The sequence below is a fragment of the Salvia hispanica genome, chromosome 5 (genome assembly GCF_029641045.1).
Source record: "Salvia hispanica isolate PSC_SH4W2 chromosome 5, Shi_PSC_v1, whole genome shotgun sequence".
Classification (NCBI taxonomy): Eukaryota; Viridiplantae; Streptophyta; class Magnoliopsida; order Lamiales; family Lamiaceae; genus Salvia; species Salvia hispanica.
In genome coordinates this window covers 1,589,544-1,614,139 of record NC_142696.1, presented here as the reverse complement: position 1 = coordinate 1,614,139, position 24,596 = coordinate 1,589,544, and the positions used below count along the sequence as shown (strand labels likewise).

The window sequence follows — 24,596 nt, the reverse complement described above, 5'->3', positions numbered from 1 at the left end:
ATCCTTCTTATTAAATACTAGTTTAATAAGGTTGAAACTTTCAATGTGGGATAATTAACTCTCTTAATTATTCCTTAATCTCTCATAGCTCATTAAGTTTGCAATTTTTGCACAACTTTAAACAATTATTTCTCACTCACCGGGAATCGGATTTGAGAAAATAAATATACCACGGTCATCTACTCCGAACGTAGATCGACACTATATCATTTAATTTTACAAAATTAAATGTCTCGTTGAAATTATAATTGGTCAAAGTCCATTGACCGGGCATAGATTCCAACAATTATCGTACTCAAGTTCATCTGGTGGATCGTCATCACAAAAACACAGACAATCCCCCAAGTATATAACATTCCCTTGGGATTAACTTTATCCGCGATGAATTTAAGGGGTACAGGAAATGTGCTAAAACATTCTGTTTCAAGATCAAAGCAACAAACATAAGGAAACTTCTTCCACCCATTTGAAACCAACCAATAGAGATTGCCACTAGCAAATGCACCAACAGAGCTCAAACAACGATCGGAGGAGGGGATGGCACCTTTAACGCGCCTCCACGTGGATCCAGATTCAAGAGTGTATACATGACATTCGCCGTATTTAGAGTTGAAATAGACAACCTTATGCTGCCCACTTATTCTGCTCACTCCAATTCCATAACAATCTTCTCTAGGGCGAGTAAGACGGCCACTAAGCTCAACAAATTCACGGGTGATAGGATTACATACATAAAGATGATTACGAAATGGATTTTTTAGAAGAAGTAGACCGTTGGCAGAACCCTGTATTTTTGTTGCTTGGGGGAAATCAAACATGTTGATTGAATACTGCTTGTGCTTGTGCGTAAGCTTCTCATTCAATTTGAAAACATTGAACCAATTTGAATTTGTAGTCAGCATTGAGACCACTAGGGCAGGGGAGGATTTAGAAAGATGGGACTTGTTAAAATAGTCCGTCTCGATGAGATTGAGCCACGGTTTGCAAACACATTTGCAAGTTGCAATGTCATCAAGAGGGAGTCTCAATAGGATATCGGTGAGGATCTCTGATGGTAGGTATTTGAAGAAATTTTGCTTCATTCTTCGATGAATTGAGCCTTTGGAGATCATATTCTAACTTTAAACCTAAACAATAAACTATACATAAGCCGCCTAGATTACTAAAAAGCAAATACTAACACAGTCTTGCAAGTAGTATGAAAAAAAAATTCAGAGATTATACAGATAAGCATGTCATAGATTACACACCAAAAAAATAAAAGCATACAATTTACTTGTCCATGAATTATAGTTGTGTACACATATGAAATTGTTTCTTTCTGTATAAAACTTTACCGGCACACCACTTCTCTCCAGCAAATTCACACCACCTCTCTTTTCTATCTCTCTAGCAAATTTCGACAGTCAATTTATTCTCTACACCAAATTCACACCACCAATATGGGCTCTCCTATGGAATTGGTGTGTCCTATTTATAACATTTATGACTTTCCTTATACTCGTATAAATAGGAGTTGTGAACTGCCTTATATATAAGAGATCCCTAATCGTCCAAGATAATTAAGTTAATACTCCCTCCTTCCCAAGATAAGTGGCTTGTATTATCATAGAATTAATATTGATCACAAAAAATTTAAGCCTAATTTAAATAGTAGGAGTACTACTAGTAACAATTAAGCTTTTCTATAATTCAAAACCAAAAATAGAAGTCATTGTCATAAAAATGGGATCTTGGAAAAAAGTGTACGGTAGATGAAGGAGAGGCGATTACCTTGGGCGGGCAAGAGAGAAAGCTTGAATCTGGTAGGGAGAGAATTTGAATTTGGGAGAGAGAGAACTAAGCTTGAATCTGGTAGGGAGAGAATTTGAATTTGGGAGAGAGAGAGACAGAGAGCGGCGGCCGAAATAGATTGTGAAACAATGACTATTAGGGCATGCTTGTATGATGGAATGGAATGAAGATAGGAATGAAATGTCAATTTTCTTGGATTTCCTTTGCATTTTCATCCATTCCCTCATTCATTCCATCAGACCAAGCAAATGAATAGAATAAAAGTAGGAATCACATTCCATTTCACCATTCCATTCCATCATACCAAGCATGCCCTTAGTATTTCTTATGATTATATTTATAGACACGCGGACCCTCACCCATAACCGACGCAGATCCGACCCGACATATATAAAACAAACAACATTCCCAAAAAATAATTACAGTAACAAATTGATTGTTCCATGAACAGATCTAACATCGTCATCACATCCCAAGTGAGTTTTTTTTTTTGTTTTATTTGTTGCTTGTTTTTGTTGAATTGCACCCACAAATTGTTGTGTAGGCTTAGGAATCAGATTGGTTCACAAAGTGAAGTACTACTATACTAATGAATATGGCTATGTTTATATGAAATCAGTTGCAAGTTGATACGTTAATTATTCCATATCTCTTTCATATTATGCATTATTATTTAGTTGTATTATTTAGTTAGATAAATTAGGATTGCATATCATTTTCATATCTTTTGTCTTGCTCGTTAAGTTAGTATCCCTATTATAAATAGGAAGTTCCTTGAACTTTGTTGCTTTCTGTTTTTCTTATGAATTCACACATATAGTATGTTGTTCTGACTGATTCAGTAGTGAGTTTGTTCGATTTTTCTTGCTTACGGGTTTCATTCTAGATGCATGAGTAAAACACCAACCTACGTGTGTTGTAAACACAAACCAAAACCACCTCCTCCCCCTCTCCTCCTCGGTTTCCCCGCACCGCCACCCCTCATCTTTGCTCCTTCAAGGTACAAAATAGCTTCCCACAATGGCTTCTTGTCTTGATGCACACCCATATGTATGTTTCTAAACTGTTTTGTCTGCATCGGTTGACTTGGAGTCTTGCACTAATTGCTCTTTGTCACATGGGCTTTGGCATTGGCTCATCCTGAATGATGACAAGTTTGTGTCTTTTTTTTCCTCCAGTGGCGTTTAGCTTCTTGATTTGTGGGTTGCGGGAGGTTAAAGATTGTATTTTTATGTTGGGTTTATCCTTTTCTTGCCTCCATCAAAGGTGGTAGGTTGGTGGGGTTGACTTGGGAAATTTTTGGGTAATTATGTAGATTCGATGAAATTCTTTTTCTGTTTTGGGTGATGGGTTGGTGTTATTGGGTGCTGGTCTATTTTTATGGCAATTTTGGATATGTTGGGTGTTGTTTCTCACCACCTTTTAAATCTTTTGGGTAGGGCAGGTTAGGGTTCTTGGTTTTTGTCTTGGTCACCTTTGGGAAGATTCTTGAAGCTCTTATGCGTGTTTGTAGTTTTCTTGAAATTAGATGTTAATGGAGGATGTGTCTTTGTTCAGATAGATGTTCCAAATTTTTATGGTTCTTGTTTACTGGTTTCATTGCAACAGAGGTTAAACAAAGAAAGAGACATAGAAGGAAGCATGTCGAAAGCCAAGAACCATGCAACATGAGAGGTTTTTATTTCATGAATTCTAAATGGCAAGCTGACAAGAAACAGATCCATTTAGGAACTGTAGGCTTGGCTGCTCGACTTTATGGCAGGTATCATAAACATCTCCCTTCCCTTCATGCTCGTTTTAGGCAGTCGGGCACTTCCTCAAGTTAGAAACATCTAAAACACATTCAACTCCTGAGTATATAAACCACCATATTTGGGAACATTTGTGTGGCAAATATTGCTCGACGTTGCATTCGCGTCTAAAAAATGTGCTGGGCCGCATTCATGTGTGGAAGAGAGCCCAACTTTGAACTCTCCGAGAAGGAAAAGCAGGACCCACTCTGCCATTACCAACAAGAGTAAGTTTTTGTCGAATTCTTGGTACCGCACGCCACTCACTACATAACACACGCCTCTGATTCGAACCTATGAATCGCCAGAAAGCCAGGGATGTAGAAGGGACTGTGCCGCGGAGGATGCTTCTAGACAAATGACTGGGAGGGTGAGGAGCAAGGAAAAGATACAACATATAAATGTAAATCTTTCACATCTGTTTGTATACTAACTAAGGTGATTGGCACAGATCTTAAGGGTCATTGTTGTTACAGAATTCCATGACACAATCTGGATGCATCAGGATTAATACAACGGATAAAAAGAAGGAATCTTTCTATCTGTCTTTCTTTATTCATAAGAATTGACTGGTTATAGCACTTCCAAACCAGATACATTAATCTAAAATCATTACATGTTTTCGTAGTTGGAACACAAATTGAACTTTCTAACTCTTTTCAGAAGCAATTATAGCTCATGATTGGTTAGATATAATAAGGATCACATTCTCATTGCAATTTTTGTATCTCTCTTTAAAAGGAAAGCTACATTTTGTAACATCTATTAGAATATAACAGAGGCAGATCAATCTAAAATGTCACTTATTTTTGGGAGCAAGGATCAATCTACATGAATTATTTATGCAATCTGGTACCGAAAAAAGCAGTCTGAATCCGGACAGCAGCCACCACTGTCGAAAGCATAAGAAGAGGCCTCAGCTTCCGAGCCATTACCGTTACCGCAGCCTCTGCTGCCCTTACCTATGACTATACCTCCTGATCCACCACTCCTCCATAGCCTCCACTTCCTTCCCTTACCACCCCCTCCTTTCCCGCATCAAAAATCAAACAATAACTCTATACTTTGGAAACATCCCATCTACAGCTCTTCAATTGTAAGTAACATTTAAGTTAACAAATTCAGAAGATGATGTGTCACATGCCATCTACAGCTGCAATTATAACATTAAAGTTCACAAATTTATTTATCCATCAACAAGAAATTCATAACCAACAAAATCAAAGAACTCCAAAGACCAATTGTATCAAGAATGCATCAAATTTCACATGAAGTTGTACAAAGAAACAATTAACAAAAAAGAATGAATATAAAAAAAAAAATTACACTTGATTGATATAAGTGGGAATGAAATATCCAATGAGATAATTGGATTTAATAGAACATGATTCCCAACTTCTGTGACAAAAGAACTCAATTTGAGTTCTCCCATCAACCCTGTTGGAGACAACAAACTCCAGCCATTCTTCTCCGCTCAAACAAATCCTTCCGCAAGATATCACAATGGACACTTTAAACTTACTTCCCAGTCCATCTAGAGCTAACACCTCCAGTCCCTTCTCATCTTTCTTGGCGCAGACAATTTCAGAAGAATGAACCTCTGCCAGTAGAATGCGATGAGAACTTGAATCAAGTTTCAGGAGTTGGTCAAAGTTACCTGTTGCGTGAACATATAACTCATCCCTTTGCGTTTGAAGAAGCGGCGTAACAGCAATTTCCTTTCCTCCACATCATCCACCCTGCTTGAGGTCTTCTCCTCCACCCTGCTTGAGGTCTTCTCCTTGTGGCCTATAGTCTGCAGACGCGGTGGTGGTGCAGGGGAGTACGCCGGCGAAAGGCGGCGTGGGAGTGGAGAGGGGGGCCTCCGGCGGCCGGGGATCTTCGATCTTGGCGGAGCAGAGGGGCGGCTACCTCGATCGCTTCTTCATCAAAGAAGGAGGCTAATGCTAGATTTCTCATTGCTGCGATTTCATCAAAGAAGGAGGCTAATGCTAGATTACTCAACGGCTAGTTAGTGCTGTGGTTAAAACTTAAAACGCAACTTTTTGCAAATGAAACGCAGCATTGCCAATTTTCTTTTGCTTTTGTTTAATATGCTTGATTATATTAAATACCTTTTCATTTAAATATTTATAACCTGCGGTTAAAACGCAACTTATTGCTAATGAAACGCTTCACTGCCACTTATCTTTTCCTTTTATATAATAGAGTTATTTATATTGAATACCTTTTCATTTAAATATTATAAATATCAATTAGTTAGATTAATGAATTCAAATACTTACCGATTAGTATCATACTATCAGCTCTCATAGTAAATGATTTATTTTAAGTGTTTAGTTGGATATTACGTGGTACTCCCTCCCTCCGTCCAAAAAAAATTAGACCACAATTATTATTTTTATCATTCACAAAAAATAGAGCATGAAAAATTTTCAAAAAATAATAATCCTACACGTCATTTTACATTTTTCTATTATTTTTTCTCCTTCTCTCTTACTTTTTTCCCTTATCTCTTACTTCACTAATTCTACATTAAAATCTGTTCTATACACTAATTATTCTATTTTTTATGGACGAATGGAATATGTTTTCGTAAATAGTAATACTAACCAAAGACGTACAGTAAATCCTATAATAGATTATGATATAGGAGTAGTATAAAATTGTTAAGTATTTTAAGTCAAACATCTAACTACATTTTACAATATTTAAATGAAATCTTTTACGCTTATGTTTTTGTTTTAGTTATATATTAATATGTTTTTTTAAATAATAATATTAAACAAAAACGTAAAGCATACTCCTTCCATCCCAAGAAAGATGACTTCTTTGAAAACGAGATTTTATGCAACTTTATTTTATATATTAAATGGAGAGAATAAAATAAGAGAAATAAAAATTATTTACATTTTTAGCAACGAGTCATCTTGGTTAGAAAAAACCGAATAATAAAGTGAAACTTCTTCGTTGTTATGGAATGAGTATAAGATGATATGATATTTAGAATTGGTAAGTATTTAAGTGAAAAATAATACGTATGGATGAAAATTTAATACAGTATAAAATTTTGGTAGTGGAAGATGAGATCCACTACTAGAAATGGTAAAAGTGAAATGGAACAAATTTTGTGAGACGGATGGAAATGAAAAAATGAGAAAAATTTTCGTGGTAATGTTTTAGCACATTTTGTTTGCCTTAAAATGGATATGAGAAGTTGCATGTATTGGGGGGATTGCTTGTGTTTTGTTGACCAATATGGTTGTGACATCTGGTTGTTTGATGAATAGAAATGTTGGAGGAAGGCACATGATGGCTTCGAACATACATACTCAGTATTCATTTCAAAGTTTGTCATGTATTTGAATTTTGATGTATATGTATCCAATTATCTTTCAGTCTATCAAAATTTATCTGAATCGTGACGTAGTGATGTTATGGAATGATCAGTAGGTTTTTTAATACTATTCCCACCAGAAGAAAAGTGTTAGCAAAATTGGTTTGTGTGGTATATTGGATGATGATTGCTAGTTCTACTATAGTAATTCTATTACTTTTACTCCGTAGAAATATGGGCATGGAGATGTACTGTTATTTTAGTTTGCCTTTTATCATTTTCTTAGTTTACTTATGTTTGACTGTTTTTATTTAGTTATCTATTACTTTATACAAAAGGGAAAAAAATGAAATAGTATTATTAAAATAATACTCCCTCCGTCTCAATAAATATGAAACATTTGGTTTCCAGCACGTGATTTTATGCAGTGTTCAGTGTTGTTTTGTGAGTTGATGAAGAGAGAGTAAAGTATGAGAGAGGAAAAAGTAGAGAAAGTGATATTTCTATTTTAGAAACGTTTTATTTTTAATGGGACAATCTAAAAAGGAAAACGTTGCATTTTTAATGAAACAGAGAGAGTATTATTTAAAAGTGAGACTATTTTTTAGTCGTGTTTAATTAGTGGCGGGCACTGAAAATATATAGATCGTAAATAAGATTGTATGTCAATAATGTGTTGTGAATGGAGGGTATACACAATCCCCAAAAGGGGAAAATTGTCGGGCCGCTTTCTAGATTGGGTCAGAGGAATGTAAAATATTTGGGAGTAAGTCTGTACAAAATTAATTTAGAACCAAAAACAGGCCATAAAGATATAGTTAAAATCAAAACTAAAATAAAGAGAAAAATACAATAAATGAATGAAATTATTAAAATAGTACCATTTAATATTTTCAAAAATTGTTGGGCCGACGACAAAAATTGACCATCCTCTTATAAAATACAAGTGGATTTGAAACTTTGGTGATAAATGCAGGGATGCATTCTTTTGTCAAACGACCATATCTTTTTATGTTTTTAAGATAATACCGAATAATATGATTATATCAAGAATTGTTGGGCCGAGGGTGTATATTATATACCAAATTCAATTCTCGAATATTATTATTATTATTATTATTATTATTATTATTATTATTATTATTATTATTATTATTATTATTATTATTATTATTATTATTATTATTATTATTATTATTATTTTCTTTTTTAACAAATTCTCGAAGGTATTCCTCCTCTCCTCTAAAGTGTAATCACAAGTATGAGTGCTTGAATATCTGTTTTCTAAATTCTTATTTTGATTAGAGAAACGAGATTTTTATGCTTGGATATACTAATATTTGCTTGGAAATAGGAGTATTCCTAAATTTGCTCATAAATCCCTATAAATAGGACATACAAGGCACCTCTTCCGCAGGAGATCGAGTTGAACTTTGATGAAAAGAGAAATTTTGATACACGCTTTAATTTAATTTGTTTAGATGAAGCAAGATTTGTTTAGATGCCTACCCTCAGAAATTTTCTCCAATATCCTATTGAGACTCTCACTTCGAACCAAGAAGAAGCAAGATTTGTTTAGATTCCTACCATCAGAAATCTTCACCAATATCCTATTGAGACTCTCACTTCAAACCATTGCAACTTGCAAGTGCGTATGCAAACCATGGCGCGATCTGATCGAGAGTAACGAATTTCTCGAGTCCCATAATCTTTCTAAATCCGCCCCCGCCCTAGCTGTCTTGATGCCGGCAATGCATTCAAGCTGGTTCAATCTTTTCAAATTGGAAGACGAGCACGAGCACGAGCAGGATCCGATCACCAAGTTTGATTTCCCCCAAGCATCAACAATACAAGGTTCCGCCAACGGTTTGCTTCTTCTCAGAAACCCTTATCATATTTACATATGTAATCCGATCACCAATGAGTTTGTCGAGCTCCGTGGGCCCCACACTCTCCTCTGGGGAGATTGTTATGGATTTGGAGTGAGCAGAATAAGCGGACAACATAAGATTATCTATCTTAACCGTAAATTTGGATGTTACACATACACTCTTGAATCGGGAGCTTCTTGGAGAAGCGTTGAAGCCACTAGCCTCTCGTTTCGTCACTGCCACGGCCCCGGGGCATTTGTTAATGGCAATATCCATTGGTTGGTTTCAAATAATGGGATGCCTTATATATATTGTTTTGATGTTGAAACGGAATGTTTTAGCATATTTTCTCCGCCTCCCATAAAAAAATATGGGAAGTTGCATGCTTTGGAGGATTGCCTATATTTGGTTGAAGAGTGTTATGGCTTTGGCAAAATCTGGCTGTTTGAGGGATACAAATGTTGGAGGAAGTTGCATGACACTCATATTCCTTTCATAGAGCATGGATATGGATCCGATTATGTTCAGCCTATCAAAGTTTATGGGAATGGTGACATGCTGATGTTATGGAAGGAGAAGCTTTTTCTATACTACTCCAACAAGAACAAAAGTGTTAGACAAATTGATGTTTATGGTAAATTGAATGATGATTGTTACTATATCAATTCTATTTATCTCACTCCAAGTTTTCTCTCACTCAGAAGAAGTTTGGGCATGGATAATGTAATGCCATTTTAGTGTGTGTATTTATTTATTTTTTGGGGTTATAATTCACTTATGATTGACTCTTTTTATTTAGTTAGTTATTATTCTATAGAAAAAGAAGAAAAATGATTAAAATACTATTGGTTAAAAGTGAGATTCACATCATTAACATCGAAATACTATTGGTTTTGATTAATATCCATCTTTATATAGTCACGTGGTGAGGGATGTGAAAGGTAATCTACTCTCCTCTTATGTGTTTTTCCAAGAATGAGTTCGTACATCTATACGCTTTTGAATTCTGATTTTCAATTACTAAAAGGAGATTTTTATTTATTGATTGTTAATTTCCAGAAAAAAATATGAATTCTGAATTTATTCCCTATTATTCCGTGGTGAAAATTTATCACGTTATATTTTCAAATTAAAGTTAACCATAAATATTAAATACTTTTTCGAGCAATTTGCCCTTTGCCCTTTTTGATATAAATATTTGTGGGATCCGTGTAATTTAGATTATCAGTTTGCTGCCAATTTTCGGATCTTAGGGTTTCTATTTTATTAGGTAATCCAATTAGGAGACTCATTCCAAAATTAGCTCATAAATTCCAAAACTAGCTCATAAATCCCTATAAATACGATCACATGCGAGATATATTTCTTCCTCGAAATTTGCTCAAGGTTTTGTTAGTATTGGTAATGCATATAGTTTATTTTTTTGGTAATGGTTTTAGATAGAATGTTTGTTTTATTACATTATTTTGTTATTATTTATATTTTGATATATCTCTAACTCGCCATATTTTTGGTTGTATCACATAAAAAAAGGTTTGCTACTCTGAAGATAAAACCTGATCTCTCCATAAAAGATGAAGCAAGATTTGTTTAGATACCTACCATCAGAAATCTTCACCGACATTTTATTGAGACTCCCTCTTCAAACCACTGCAACTTGCAAGTGCGTTTGCAAACCATGGCTCGATCTCATTGAGAGTGACGCTTTTCTCGAGTCCCATTTTTCTAAATCCGCCCCGGTCCTGGCTGTCTCGATGCCAGCTACCGATTCAAACAGGTTCCATATTTTCAAAATGGAAGAAGACAAGCACGATCTCATCACCAAGTTTGATTTCCCCCAAGCCTCAACGATACGAGGCTCTGCCAACGGCCTGCTTCTTCTCAAAAACCCTTTCATCGACCATCTCTACGTGTGCAACCCCATCACCCGTGAATTTGTCGTCCTCCGTGGGCGCCTTACTTGCCCCAGGGGAGACTGTTATGGATTTGGAGTGAGCAGAATAAGCGGACAGCATAAGGTAGTGTACCTTAACCCTGAATACGGATGCCATGTATACACTCTCGAAAAAGGTGCTTTGTGGAGACGTGTTGAAACTCCTATCCCCTCGTTCGCTCGTTGCTACGGCTCCACCGCTGCATTTGTTAATGGTAATCTACACTGGCTAGTTTCAGATGACTGTGATTACACCGCGGGGTCTTATATTTGTTGTTTTGATGTCGAGACGGAAAGTTTTAGCACTATTCCTTTGCCCTTTATAAAATGGGGAAAGTTGTATGCTTTGGGGGATTGCTTGTGTTTTATTTTAGACTGTTATATTAGAGGAGGATCTTTTGATCCTTATGTTATCTGGTTGTTTGAGGGGTATAAATGTTGGAGGAATGTACATATCAACATGCATGTTATTTCTCTCAAAGTTTGGGCTCAACATGCCGCGGATTATCTTCGTCCTATCAAAGTTTACGAAAATGGTGACATGTTCATGGTATGGAAGGAGAAGCGCTTTATATACTACACCAACAAGAGTAAAACTTTTAGAAAAGTTGATTTGTTTAGTGAATTGCAGAATGATCGTTACTATATCAACTCCATTCTTTTTACTCCAAGTTTACTATCACTCAAAAGAAATTTGGGTATGGAGAATGTAATGTCATTTTAGTTTGTACATTTCTTTATCTTTCTTATCATAGTATATTAGACTGTTGTTATTCATTTTGTTCTTCACTTAGTTATTACTCTCTTTGTTTCATAAAAATAATCCACATATGTATAACTTAGGCCATGTTTGGTTGACGGGAAAGTAAAGTTGGCAAGGAAAATGATTCCTGGGAAAATGAATCCCGGGAATATGATTCCTAGTACTTTACTTTCCTGTGTTTGGAAAATATCAAGATTTTAAATTTATATTTATTTTAAACACCAAACTAAAAATATGCTTATTATTTTTTATTTATAAAAAAGAAAAATAATATAAAATTCTTAATAAACTATTAATTACAAATAATAATAATTATATTATTATATTTATTATTACAATGGATTTAAATATGGATTATCTCATAATATAAAATAATACATATAATTATACTTTGAAATATTATACTCATTTATAATAATAATTATAATAATTAGTACTATAATTATAATTATAATAATTAAGGATGTTATAAGTGAATAAATTTAATAAATAAAAATTACACTATAACTTTATTGATTAATTATTAATTTTTAAAAATAATATTAATTATTTATATACGATTTATATTATATAATTATATTTTAATTATTTAATAAATTATTAATTATTATTATGAATTATTATAAAATAAGGTATAATTATGATAATTTTAATCATAGTTATTTATTTTCTAAAAGTAAGTAGTATGATTTATATTTTTAAATTATTTTTAAAACATTCTAAATAATAATAATAATAATAATAATAATAATAATAATAATAAAACTATACTATATTGCATTATATTTGTAAGAATCCTAAAACTGGGAAAAAGAATAACTAAGAAAAGCTAGGATTCAGAATCCTGGAAAATTGTACTAACTTTCCTTGTTCTCGGATTCTGATTACTTTCCCAGTTTGATTAAAAACTGAAACAAACACATGAATTTAAAATTTAAGGAATCAGATTACTTTCCCAGACAGAATCCTGGCAACCAAACATGGCCTTAGGTTTTAATATGCAACTGGTGATGTGATTGAAATAAAATTGCATAAAAATGAGACATGTATAATTAATAATGAGATAAAGTGCCATGAGAGATAATACTAAAAAAAAGGTGGAAAAATAAATTAGGAATTGCAATCTTACAAAACAAATAAACACAACCCAAAAAGATTAAAAATCAAAACCATGTAAAGAAAATTATCAATAAATAAATGAAATTATTTTCAAAAATTGTTGGGCCGAGGGGAATATATATTACCAATAGAAAAATACTCTAACTGATTTTTTGCGAAAATCACTGATCTTTAATTCATATACTTCGGTCGCCTCTCTCCCCCAAATTTTGATACGAATTCCTAAATTAGGTTATCATAATCCCGTTATTTTTGGATATTAGGGTTTGTAATTTTTCTAGGTAATTCCGATTAGAGTAGTGATTTAGAGACATAATGTCTCCAAGACATAATACCCCTATGTCAATTTGACATAAATCAAATTATAATATGGACTAATATACCCTTATTTTGAATTAAATAATAATTAATAAATAAATAAATATAAATTATTTATAAAAGGAAAGATAATTCCTATCAAATCACTATCTTTGATTTTATACACCATTTTTCGGATGGCAAGATTTATAAAGATTTGAACTTTTCAAATCAATGCACTAATTTTGCATTTGTCAATATTTTCTGATTCTACCGCTAGCCAATAATTTAGAAAGATACTCCATATCATAAATTGACTTTCTACAAAATTTGCATTATATAAAAATATTTGAATTCAATCGTCTAATATTCGTATAGGAACACTTAATTTCTTAATATTATCCTCCAACAAAATAAAAATATTCATTGCATCCAATTATTTTATTATTAAATAGTAGTTAAAGTTCTAGATTGTAAAAAGTATATACGAACATAAATATATTTAATTTTTAATTAAATAATAATTAAAGTTCTAAATTGTAAAATAGTACTCCAGTGGTATACATATGTTACATACTTAAATTTCTACATGTACCATCTAATGAAAGCATAATACTCATTTGCGTCAAATTATTTTATTAGTATTAAATAATTACTAAAATTCCGAATCATAAAAATGATTGCATGCATATACATGCTTAATTTCTTAGTGTCAATCGTTCAACGAAATAGTAATAGTCACTCACATCATTTTTTTTTTCTATAATCATGTTTAAAATTCTAAATTGTAAAATAGTACTCCAGTGGTATACATATGTTACATACTTAAATTTCTACGTGTACCATCTAATAAAAGCATAATACTCATTTGCGTCAAATTATGTTATTAGTATTAAATAATTACTAAAATTCCGAATTATAAAAATGATTGCATGCATATACATGCTTAATTTCTTAGTGTCATCGTTCAACGAAATAGTAATAGTCACTCACATCAACTTTTTTTTTTCTATAATCATGTTTAAAATTCTAAATTGTAAAATAGTACTCCAGTGGTATACATATGTTACATACTTAAATTTCTACGTGTACCATCTAATAAAAGCATAATACTCATTTGCGTCAAATTATGTTATTAGTATTAAATAATTACTAAAATTCTGAATCATAAAAATGATTGCATGCATATACATGCTTAATTTCTTAGTGTCATCGTTCAACGAAATAGTAATAGTCACTCACATCATCTTTTTTTTTTCTTTCTATAATCATGTTTAAAATTCTAAATTGTAAAATAGTACTCCAGTGGTATACATATGTTACATACTTAAATTTCTACGTGTACCATCTAATAAAAGCATAATACTCATTTGCGTCAAATTATGTTATTAGTATTAAATAATTACTAAAATTCCGAATCAAAAAAATGATTGCATGCATATACATGCTTAATTTCTTAGTGTCAATCGTTCAACGAAATAGTAATAGTCACTCACATCAACTTTTTTTCTTTCTATAATCATGTTTAAAATTCTAAATTATAAACACATTATTTTGACACCATGTAACAATTTAATTCTAGTATGCGAATTTAAATCGTTGTTCCTTAACATTTTGTCCATTAATAAAATAAAGCATGTATGAATTTCAAATTTTTATTTGATGCTATAAAAACTCAAGCAATTAAATTGATTTATTAATTTTATAAATATAAATTCTAGATTCAAAAATGTTTTTTAATAATAAAATTAAGATTGAGTATCAAATCTATTAAGTACCTAAAAGTTTAGAATTTAAAAAAATTAATTGTATAATGTATTATTTAAAATAAAGTTTAAATTCATTATATTAGTAAATCATATGGTGATATCATATGGCATGTATTGTCCAAGTCTTCGTGATTCGTGTTAGTAGAATTAAATCAAGTGGAATTTCAGAGCTAGAAAAAAATGGTGAGATTGTGGACTTCTTTCTAAACAAAACAGTGAAGTATAAAATTAAACTCAATATATGATGCAGCTGATATTAGGCAGATAAATCGGAGATTATGGTGAGATGATTAGAGTATATATTTGCTTAAAATATGTCATCCATATAAATGCACACAACTTTCCTAAGCAAGTACTTCTTAAATATAAATAAATATTTTTATATGCACAAGGGTAATATGGTATATGTACAAAATATTTATTTAAATAAAAATATAAAACAATATAAAATGACTACTTTAACCTCATTATGTCTTAGACATTATGTCTCCAAAACATTTCTCTTCCGATTATGATAGAAATTCCTAAATTAGGTAACAACTCCCAATATATAAGACATTGATACAAGTAGATCGAGTTGAAATTTGATGGAGAGAGAGAGAGAGAGAAATTCTGATATGTTTCTATCTCTAGATCGCTAATCTACATCAAAAAATCAAAAAATGAAGCAAGATTTGTTTAGATACCTACCATCGGAGATCTTCACAGATATCCTGTTGAGACTCTCTCTTCGAACCATTGCAACTTGCAAATGCGTCTGCAAACCATGGCTCAATCAACTTGAGAGTACTTATTTTCTCAAGTCTCATCTTTCTAAATCCGCCCCTGCCGTAGTCGTCTCGACGTCTACAAGTTTAAATCGGTTCACTGTTTACAAATTGGAAGAAAATCCCAAGGACAACCACCAGCTGGATACAATCACCAAGTTTGATTTCCCCCGAGCATCAACATTACAGGGATCCGCCAACGGTTTGCTTCTTCTAAAAAACCCTCACCGTGGTCGTCTTTACGTATGCAATCCGATCACCCATGAGTTTGTTGAGCTCCGTGGGCCCCACACTAGCCCTTTGGGAGATTCTTATGGATTTGGAGTGAGCAGAATAAGCGGACAACATAAGGTTGTCTATCTTAACCCTAAATACGGATGTTATGCATACACTCTTGAAAAGGGAGCTTCTTGGAGAAGCGTTGATGCCGCTAGCCTCTCGTTTGATCGTTGCCTGCACGGCCCCGTTGGCACACTTGTTAATGGCAATCTCCATTGGTTGGTTTCAAATAATGGGATGCCTAATATATGTTGTTTTGATGTTGAAACGGAATGTTTTAGCACCTTTTCTCCACCTTCGGGAATAAGATATGGGAAGTTGCATGCTTTGGGGGATTGCCTGTATTTTATTAAACCTGACTATAATGCTTGTGTCAATATCTGGTTGTTTGAGGAATATAAATGTTGGAAGAAGTTGCTTACTCATATTCCTATCAAGGATTATATTATATATGGTGAATATGCATCCGATTATCTTCGGCCTATCAAAGTTTACAAGAATGGTGACGTGTTGATCATGTTATGGAAGGAGAAACTATTTCTGTACTACTCCAACGTGAAGAGAAGTGTTAGACAAATTGGTTTCTTTGGTAAAATGGACGATGATTGTTCACGTATCAATCCAACTCCAAATTTACCCTCACGCAATAGATATTTGGACATCGATTCCATTCTTCTGGTTCCAAGTTTTCTCTCACTCAATAGAAATTTAGGTATGGAGAATGTAATGTTATTTTAATTAGTTTGCATACATCATTTTTCCCCTTATCATAGGGTTTGTAATTTACTTATGTTTGACTGCTGTTATTTATTTAGTTATCACTTTATATAAAAAGACAATAGTTGAAATAATGTTGTTCCTAGTGTTTAAGTATTGTTTTGTTATGTGCAACAATGATATAAGTTGAATATAAGATGTGATGTAGTAGATGAGTAATGTGTTGAAAAACGTAAGATAAAAATGTGACAAAGAGAAATTCGGAATTTAAAGCAATTATAATTCGTAAATAGGGAGACACACGACTCAAATTCCTTTTTTTAAGTCTTAAGAACACATACAAGATTCGTCACTACAAAAAGGATAATGGTAACCCCACCATTAACTACTTCATTTATGAATTTCATAGTAATAGAAATACATGTCCTACCGAGACAGAATTTGCAATTTGCTAGCCTCTTGCCTAGCAGGCAAAGATTTACCTACGCAAAAAGGATGATTCATTCGGATCTGCTAGGCAAAGATTTACCTACGCAGAAAGGATGATTCATTCGGATCGACATGAGAGTGATTCCAGAAAGAATTCGGTACAGATATAGGATACCTATATAATCACAATGTATATAAAAAAATATCAATAAATGGATGAAATTATTAAATTGAGACTCTATCTTCGAACTATTGCAACTCGCAAATATGTTCGCAAACTATAGCTGATCACTCTTCAAACATATACTCCAAAAAATTTTGCGTCAATTCTTCTTCCAAGTAAAATCTGTAACAACTCTTCCTCCAAGTAATTCTGCGTCAAAATAATGAACAAGCAAATCCATTGCCAAAATTTCCATTCGGTGCTCATTCATCACCAAATCTTTCTCTCTTTTTTATAATAATGAAATTCTGTGTGAGCTATTTAATTTGTTGCCTTCTTGTGATGATATTATTTTTATTTGTTTCCTTCAACTCAATATAACCGATGAATTTGTTAGATTTGGAACAATTTGTTTTTCTCATAGGTTTTTGAAGAGTTATGTTTGTGGCATATAAACCCAACATGTGTGAATTACGTACACTTTTCTCTATGACTTGTTTAAGGGTTTCTCACAATTGAGGTGGACTCATTATCTTCCTCCCATAGTTGTGCTGTGCACTGTTCTATTTCTTTGTGCAAATATTAAAGCATTAATTATTCAAAAAAACTGTTATCTTGTTTTTTTTTTATATTCACCAACAATCTATTGTGCATAATTCAGGAATATGGTGATTGGCATTTAAAACTTATTATAGTATTTTTTTTTTTGTAATTTTGTATAGGTCTGCCTTGTATGTTTGAGAAGTTAAATCATTTATAAGTGAATTGTGGTCCAATATATATGTGGATTATTGACGTTTTACATGACAGTGTTATGGATCGAGCCGCCATGAGACATAATGTGATATTTTTTTTTGTTCCCACCTAGATTATATTGGAAATGAGATTTAATTAGGTCAATGCAACAAGGACAATTTAGAAAATAATTGAATTTAACTAGGACAAATTTGTCATTGCATATTTATTTCTGATTTCATAACTTTCCTATCAAATAAAGTGGGCTTATTAGAAAAAAATTAACTAGGATATCAAACGTGTGTTATTAAAATCATATCTTTCCCTAACTTGATACTAAATCTTGGTCAGTAACTAACCTAGGCATATCCCGCACCACTTAACAAACAGGCCCTAAATAATATAGAAATTTCATTAATTAATTATATAATCTCATAGCAATCTTTATTCTCGTCTCACAACTCACAAGTCGCGTCTATATTTTATGCTATTTGCATTGCGTTTTTATTTTGTCAAATACCTCTGATTCAAGACTTCGATTTTGGGTCTTAGGATTTCTATTTTTATAGGATATTAGGGTTTGTAATTTTTTTAGTTAATTCCGATAACCTAAATTATGATAGGAATTGAATTCCTAAATTAGCTCTTAAATCCCTATAAATAGGAGAGGAGATCGACTTGGAATTTGATGAAAAGGAGGATAAATTCTGATAGGCTTCTATCTCTAGGTCGCCAATCTCCATCAAAAAATCAAATCATGAAGCATGATTTGTTTAGATTCCTACCATTAGAAATATTGTCTGATATCCTGTTGAGACTCTCCCTTCAAACCATTGCAACTTGCAAATGCGTTTGCAAACCATGGCTCAATCTGATCGAGAGTGCCGATTTTCTCAAGTCCCATCTTTCTAAATCCACACCCGCCCTAGTCGTCTCGATGCCCGCAACGGATTCAAACTGGTTCAATGTTTTCAAATTGGAAGACGAGCTCAAGCACAAGCATGATCCGATCACCAAGTTTGATTTCCCCCAAGCATCAACAATATATGGTTCCGCCAACGGTTTGCTTCTTCTCAAAAACCCATTTATCGATCATCTTTACGTATGCAATCCGATCACCCGTGAATTTGTCGAGATACGTGGGCCTCGCACCCGCCCTGAGGGAGACTGTTATGGATTTGGAGTGAGTAGAATAAGCGGACAATATAAGGTTGTCCATCTTAACCCTAGATACGGATGCCATGTATACACACTTGGAACGGGATCTTCTTGGAGAAGTGTTGAAGCCGCTAGCCCCTCGTTTAATTGCTGCGACGACCCCGTTGGTGCATTTGTTAATGGCAATCTCCATTGGTTAGTTACAGAACGTAGTTTGAAGATGCCTAATAATAAACGTAGTTTTATATGTTGTTTTGATGTTGAAACAGAACGTTTTAGCACCTTTTCCCCACCTGGAAGATATGGTAAGTTGCATGCTTTGGGGGATTGCCTGTGTTTTGTTGAAGAGAAGTATGGTTTAGCCATTTGGCTGTTTGAGGAATATAAGTGTTGGAGGAATGCATATGTCGCCTTGCAAGATTATCCATTTCTTTTGTATTATGCAGATGCATCCGATTATCTTCGGCCTATCAAAATTTACAGAAATCGTGACATGTTGATTTTGTGGAATAAGAATATCTTTTTATACTACTCCAACAAGAAGAAAAGTGTTAGAGAAATTGGTTTGTTTGGTAAAATGGATGATGATTGTTACTATATCAACTCCATTCATCTCACTCCAAGGTTACTCTCACTCAATAGAAATTTGGGCATGGAGAATGTAATGACATTTTAGTTTTGTACTATATTTCATTTTTTACCTTATCATGGGGTTGTAATTTACTTATGTTTGACTACTTTTATTTATTACTCCTTCCGTCCCACATAATTTTACGCAGTATTCCATTTTAGGTCGTCCCATATAATTTTACACACTTCACTTTTACCATTTTTGGTAGTGAACCTCATATTCTACTAACTCATTCCTACTCACATTTTATTATAAAACTAATACTTTAAAAGTAGGATCCACATCCTCCCAATTTTTTCAACTCACTTATCTTTAAATTTCTTAAAATCTGTGTCGGGTCAAAGTGGGTAAAATTATGTGAGACGGAGGGAGAAGCTATCACTCTGTGCAGAAAAGCAAAAAGTTATTGGTTGAAATAGAAGTGGGATCCAAATCACTAGTGATTAATTATGTTTAGTTGTGGGCATAACTAACTAAATAAATAATCTTAATAAAAAGAATAAACAAATACACGCGGCCATTGCTGAGCTCTGTTATTTCCACACAGCAATTTACTTCTTCGGTCGCTGTCTCTCTCTCGCCTCATCGAAGGTAATCTCCTCTCGTCTCTGTGAATGTAATGTGCCAATTTCTGCAAAAATCTGGTTTCTGAGTTTTACGCTATTTGCATTTCGTTTTTATTTTGTCAAATGCCTCTGATTCGAGACTTCGAATTTGGGGCTTAGGGTTTCTATTTTTCCGATTGTTCTAGGAGTATTAGTTTTCCAGATGGAGTAATTGTTTGTGGATATAGTTGTATGTTTTCGCTAATTTGACTGATTTGTTCTGTGTTAATCTTTATTGTGGAACAACAATGTGTAATCATTTCTTCAAGGTTACTTTTTTTTATATCGATGAGTGATGTGAAGATTATAATAGATTGGTAACTGGAGTATGATAAACTGTTTGTTGTTTGGTTTTTGGAGAATGAAATGATGATTATAATTGTTTGATAGCTCTTTCCAGTTAGCAGCTTTATAACTATGTTTTGAGCTTGAAATGATTTTGTTTCTTGACAAGATTAGGAAATCAAGCAAGCCATAGCTTATGATCCAAAAATGAATCAAGAACTACCATCAGAAATCGTTGCAGATATCCTTTTGAGGCTTCCTCTTGAAAACGTTGCAGCTTGCAAATGCGTTTGCAAACCATGGCTCAATGCAGCGGAGACTGACGATTTTGTCGAGTCTCATTTTTCTAAATCTGCTCCCGCTGCTCCTGTCCTTGTAGTCTCGATGCCGGGTACACATTCAAATTGGTTCAGTGTTTTCAAATTGGAAGACGAGCACAAACGCGATCCCATCATCAAGTTTGATTTCCCGCAAGCATCAACAATACAGGGTTCTGCCAACGGCTTGCTTCTTCTGGAAAATCCCTTTATTGATCATTTGTACGTATGTAATCCGATCACCCGTGAATATGTTGAGCTCCATGGGCTCCACACTCACCCGCGGGGGGACTGTTATGGATTTGGAGTGGGCAAAATAAGCGGACAGCATAAGGTTGTCTATCTTAATCCTAAATCCGGATGTCATGTGTACACTCTCGGAACAGGATCCTCGTGGAGACGCGTTGAAGCTGTCCCCTCGTTCAACCACTGCGACAAATCTGTTGGTGCATTTGTTAATGGCAATCTCCATTGGTTAGTTTCAAATGGGCAGGAGCGTGCTTATATTTGTTGTTTTGATGTTGAGACGGAATGTTTTAGCACCTTCTCTGCACCGGGTACAATTACCACGGGAGAGTTGTATGTTTTAGGGGATTGCTTGAGTTTTTGTGATATTGAACCATATGAAGATGATAACGTGATCTGGCTGTTGAAGGAATATGAACAGGCCGAGAAACGTTGGAGCGAAGTACATTTTATCTTGCAAGAAGAAGCTTGTTATGGTTATGGTGTCTACAACCACAATCATTTTCAGCCTATCAATATTTACCCAAATGGTGACATGTTAATTTTGTGCGATGAGAAACTGTTTACATACTACTGCAGCAAGGAGAGAACTGTTAGAGAAATTGGTTTGTTTGGTAAAAAGGATGATGATTGTTTGTATATCAACTCCATTCTTCTCACTCCAAATTTTCTCTCACTCAAAAGAAATTTAGGGATGGAAAATGTAATCTCATTTTAGTTGGAACATGTATTTTCTTTGACAGTGCGGTTTGTAATTTACTTTTGTAAACTATATTAACTATTTTAAATCGTTTAGTTAAATTGTTTGTGCGGTTACAAAATTAGTTTGTTTGGTGAACTGGGTGATGATTGTTGTTACTATATCAAGTCTACTTTTCATATCTACAATTTTTCTGAATCTCGTTTTAGTTTGTATACATTTTTTTTGTTGTTGTAATTTACTTAAAGTCAAGCTCCCCTTTTGCCTTTGCTCTTGAGGGTCAATCTCCGTCCGCCAACTAACAAAATCGATAAAATGGAAGAAATTCGAGTGAAGGGAAAGGAAATGAATTCCACTTTTGCTTTACAGAGACGGAATCTAAAAATAGATGCATTTCTGAATAGTCTTATCTAATGAATATCAACGAGAATCAAGACGCAAAATATCTCTCATTTTCCCCTCGAATAGATTGTTTTTTTTTTTTTTTGTTTCCATTTCCAAAGGGCTCTTGCTGTGTTGGTTTGAATAGGGCACCAATCCTTTCAACCAAGTACCGACAGGTATCATACCCCCCAAAACAACGTTCTCTTTCGACGAAGCAGGCTAGGTTAGCCGAAAGATGGTTATCAGTTCAAGAATGCAAGGTGCCCCTGTTTTTTTAGGGTAAGATGGGGTAGAGAAAATGCCTCGAGCCGATGTTCGAGCACCAGGCGCTACGGCGCCGAAGTAACCCACGCCATACTCCCAGGAAAAGCTCGACTTCCCGAAAATGGAAATTCTTGATCAGTGGAGGAACACCCTTTTTGTCCAAGGCCTTTCAACCAATCGATTGGACCCCGGAGAGCTGCTTTTGCTAAAACTCAAGCTGTTTCTTGAAAATTTGTTTCACGTATAAAACTTTGAGTATTGAGAGACGCTCTTATTATGCCAGGAAAAAAAAAATCGAATCTAATGCAAAACCAAAATACTAGGACTATTCTTAAAAAAAATATATGTAATTGTTAGCAAAGTTGTTTAAAATCAATAAATTTATCTTGAGGCCAATACTAAGCCTAAACCCATATTTTTCATCAAACTCATCAGTGAAATACTTACATTTGATTATTTGCATATAAATTTAATTTAGATTTATTCGTTTGTGTAGATTGCTTGAAAATATATAAGGAAAAGAAAAAAATAACTAAAATAACTAAAAATTAAATAAAACCCTCTGTTATTTCCAAAGAGTAAAATTAAGTAAAACCCTCTGCTGTTATTTCCAAAGAGTAAATTTACTTCGGCCGCTCTCTGTGCGGAGAGGATCTCCTCCCGTCTATGTGTGCTTATATCTGCAAAAACGAGCTCTCAAATGTATGATTTCTGATTATTATGTTATTGAATTACGTTTTTATTCTGTCAAAACAAATTATGTTTTTCAGCTCACCGTTTGGTTTTGGGTTTTAGGGATTCTAATATCTTTTTACATTTTTGTATTAGTTTTCCAAATTTATAGCTTTATATCTATGTTTTGAGCTTGAAAGGGTTTATTTTTAGGAAATCAAACAAGGCCTAGCTTATGATCCAAAAATGATGCAAGACCTACCACCAGAAATCATCACAGATATCCTTTTGAGGCTTCCTCTTGAAAGCATTGCAGCTTGCAAGTGCGTTTGCAAACCATGGCTCAATGTGATCGAAACTGACGATTTTGTCAAGTCTCATCTTTCTAAATCTGCTCCCGCCCTAGCTGTCTCGGAGGGTGCACAACGGTTCAATGTTTTCAAATTGGAAGACGAGCATGATCTCGTGTATGAGCAGGAACACGATCCCATCATCAAGTTTGATTTCCCTCGAGTATCAAGAATATGTGTTTCTGTCAACGGCTTGCTTCTTCTGAAAGATTATTTTGTCAATCACCTTTATGTATGTAATCCAGTCACTCGTGAATTTATTGAGCTCCGTGAGCCCCACGATCTCCCTTGGGGTGATTGTTATGGATTTGGTGTGGGAAAAATTAGTGGAAAACATAAGGTCGTTCGTCTTCATCCTAAATCCGGATGTCATGTATACACTCTTGAGACAGGGTCCTCGTGGAGACGTGTTGAAACTCCCCCCTCGTTTAGTGACTGGTATAGTTATGATAGTGCATTTGTTAATGGCAATATCCATTGGATAGTTTCAGATAAGAAGCATCATATTTGGTGTTTTGATGTTGAGACAGAATGTTTTAGCATCTTCTCCGCACCTATTGAAGCTATTACTGGAAAGTTGTATACTTTGGGAGATTGCTTGTGTTTTTATGATGTTGAAGGACTTGAGGAAGATAATGTGATCTGGTTGTTGAAGGAATATGAACAGGTTGAGAAACGTTGGACTATGGTAGACATTATCTTGCAAGAAGAAGCTTTTCATGGTATAGTTGCCTTCAATTATTTTCACCCTATCAAACTTTACACAAATGGTGACAGGTTACTTTTATGGAATGAGAAGCGCTTTAAATACTACTGCGACAAGGAGAGAACTGTTAGAGAAATCGGTTGGTTTGGTGAATTGGAAGATGATGGTGAGCATATCATCTGCATCACTCTCACTCCAAGTTTTCTTTCACTCAAAAGAAATTTGGGTATGGAAAATGTAATGTCATTTTAGTTTGAACATATATTTTCTTATCTTGTCTTTGGTGGTGTTGTTTACTTATGTCACTATTTAAAAATCATTTTGCTATAATTAGTTGTTTGTTGAATTACATAATTTAGTTTGTTTCATTATTTGCATATCAATTTGATTTAGATTTATTCGCATGTGAAGATTGTTTGAAAATACATACGGTGCATAGTATGATGGACAATTATAGGTAAATGTATTGAAAAAGATAGATATGGACAGAAAAAAAGTGATATTAAATATTAATA

General features: G+C 33.9%; 6 protein-coding genes across 7 annotated transcripts; all 6 read left to right on the top strand.

Annotated features, from left to right (window-relative positions):
- Window positions 1-8,402: 8,402 nt before the first annotated feature.
- LOC125190059 (putative F-box protein At1g46984) lies at window positions 8,403-9,530 on the top strand. The gene has a single exon (XM_048087255.1). The coding sequence runs from the start codon at window positions 8,403-8,405 to the stop codon at window positions 9,528-9,530; it is 1,128 nt and encodes a 375-aa protein (XP_047943212.1).
- Window positions 9,531-10,366: 836 nt separating this feature from the next.
- Window positions 10,367-11,449, top strand: LOC125190060 (putative F-box protein At3g16210). Its single transcript, XM_048087257.1, has one exon. The coding sequence runs from the start codon at window positions 10,367-10,369 to the stop codon at window positions 11,447-11,449; it is 1,083 nt and encodes a 360-aa protein (XP_047943214.1).
- Window positions 11,450-15,335: 3,886 nt separating this feature from the next.
- Window positions 15,336-16,457, top strand: LOC148924154 (F-box protein At5g49610-like). Its single transcript, XM_089058584.1, has one exon. It carries the CDS (start codon window positions 15,336-15,338, stop codon window positions 16,455-16,457), a length of 1,122 nt encoding a protein of 373 aa, XP_088914710.1.
- Window positions 16,458-18,520: 2,063 nt separating this feature from the next.
- LOC148924153 (putative F-box protein At3g16210) lies at window positions 18,521-19,597 on the top strand. The gene has a single exon (XM_089058166.1). The coding sequence runs from the start codon at window positions 18,521-18,523 to the stop codon at window positions 19,595-19,597; it is 1,077 nt and encodes a 358-aa protein (XP_088914292.1).
- A 400-nt stretch (window positions 19,598-19,997) lies between these two features.
- LOC125187009 (F-box protein At1g47340-like) lies at window positions 19,998-21,826 on the top strand. Of its 2 annotated transcripts, none has more exons than XM_048083509.2 (2): window positions 19,998-20,143; window positions 20,617-21,826. In XM_048083509.2, the coding sequence occupies exon 2, from the start codon at window positions 20,650-20,652 to the stop codon at window positions 21,721-21,723; it is 1,074 nt and encodes a 357-aa protein (XP_047939466.1). In that variant the 5' UTR covers window positions 19,998-20,143; window positions 20,617-20,649; the 3' UTR covers window positions 21,724-21,826. The 2 variants fall into 2 exon arrangements, with proteins under 2 accessions (XP_047939466.1, XP_047939467.1); XM_048083510.2 differs by having other exon boundaries at window positions 20,075-20,143; window positions 20,612-21,826.
- Window positions 21,827-22,965: 1,139 nt separating this feature from the next.
- Window positions 22,966-24,411, top strand: LOC125191138 (F-box/kelch-repeat protein At2g43270-like). The gene is made up of 2 exons (XM_048088614.2): window positions 22,966-23,055; window positions 23,239-24,411. The coding sequence occupies exons 1-2, from the start codon at window positions 23,020-23,022 to the stop codon at window positions 24,331-24,333; spliced, it is 1,131 nt and encodes a 376-aa protein (XP_047944571.1). The 5' UTR covers window positions 22,966-23,019; the 3' UTR covers window positions 24,334-24,411.
- Window positions 24,412-24,596: the final 185 nt, after the last annotated feature.

Bases quoted from the DNA above. Each gene is read 5' to 3' on its own strand.
- LOC125191138 (XM_048088614.2), top strand. From the start codon at position 23,020: ATGTGTGCTTATATCTGCAAAAACGAGCTCTCAAAT. The intron at 23,056-23,238 runs GTATGATTTCTG...GTTTATTTTTAG, and splicing joins GCAAAAACGAGCTCTCAAAT to GAAATCAAACAAGGCCTAGC.
- LOC125187009 (XM_048083509.2), top strand. From the start codon at position 20,650: ATGAATCAAGAACTACCATCAGAAATCGTTGCAGATATCCTTTTGAGG.
- LOC125190059 (XM_048087255.1), top strand. From the start codon at position 8,403: ATGAAGCAAGATTTGTTTAGATGCCTACCCTCAGAAATTTTCTCCAAT.
- LOC148924153 (XM_089058166.1), top strand. From the start codon at position 18,521: ATGAAGCATGATTTGTTTAGATTCCTACCATTAGAAATATTGTCTGAT.
- LOC148924154 (XM_089058584.1), top strand. From the start codon at position 15,336: ATGAAGCAAGATTTGTTTAGATACCTACCATCGGAGATCTTCACAGAT.
- LOC125190060 (XM_048087257.1), top strand. From the start codon at position 10,367: ATGAAGCAAGATTTGTTTAGATACCTACCATCAGAAATCTTCACCGAC.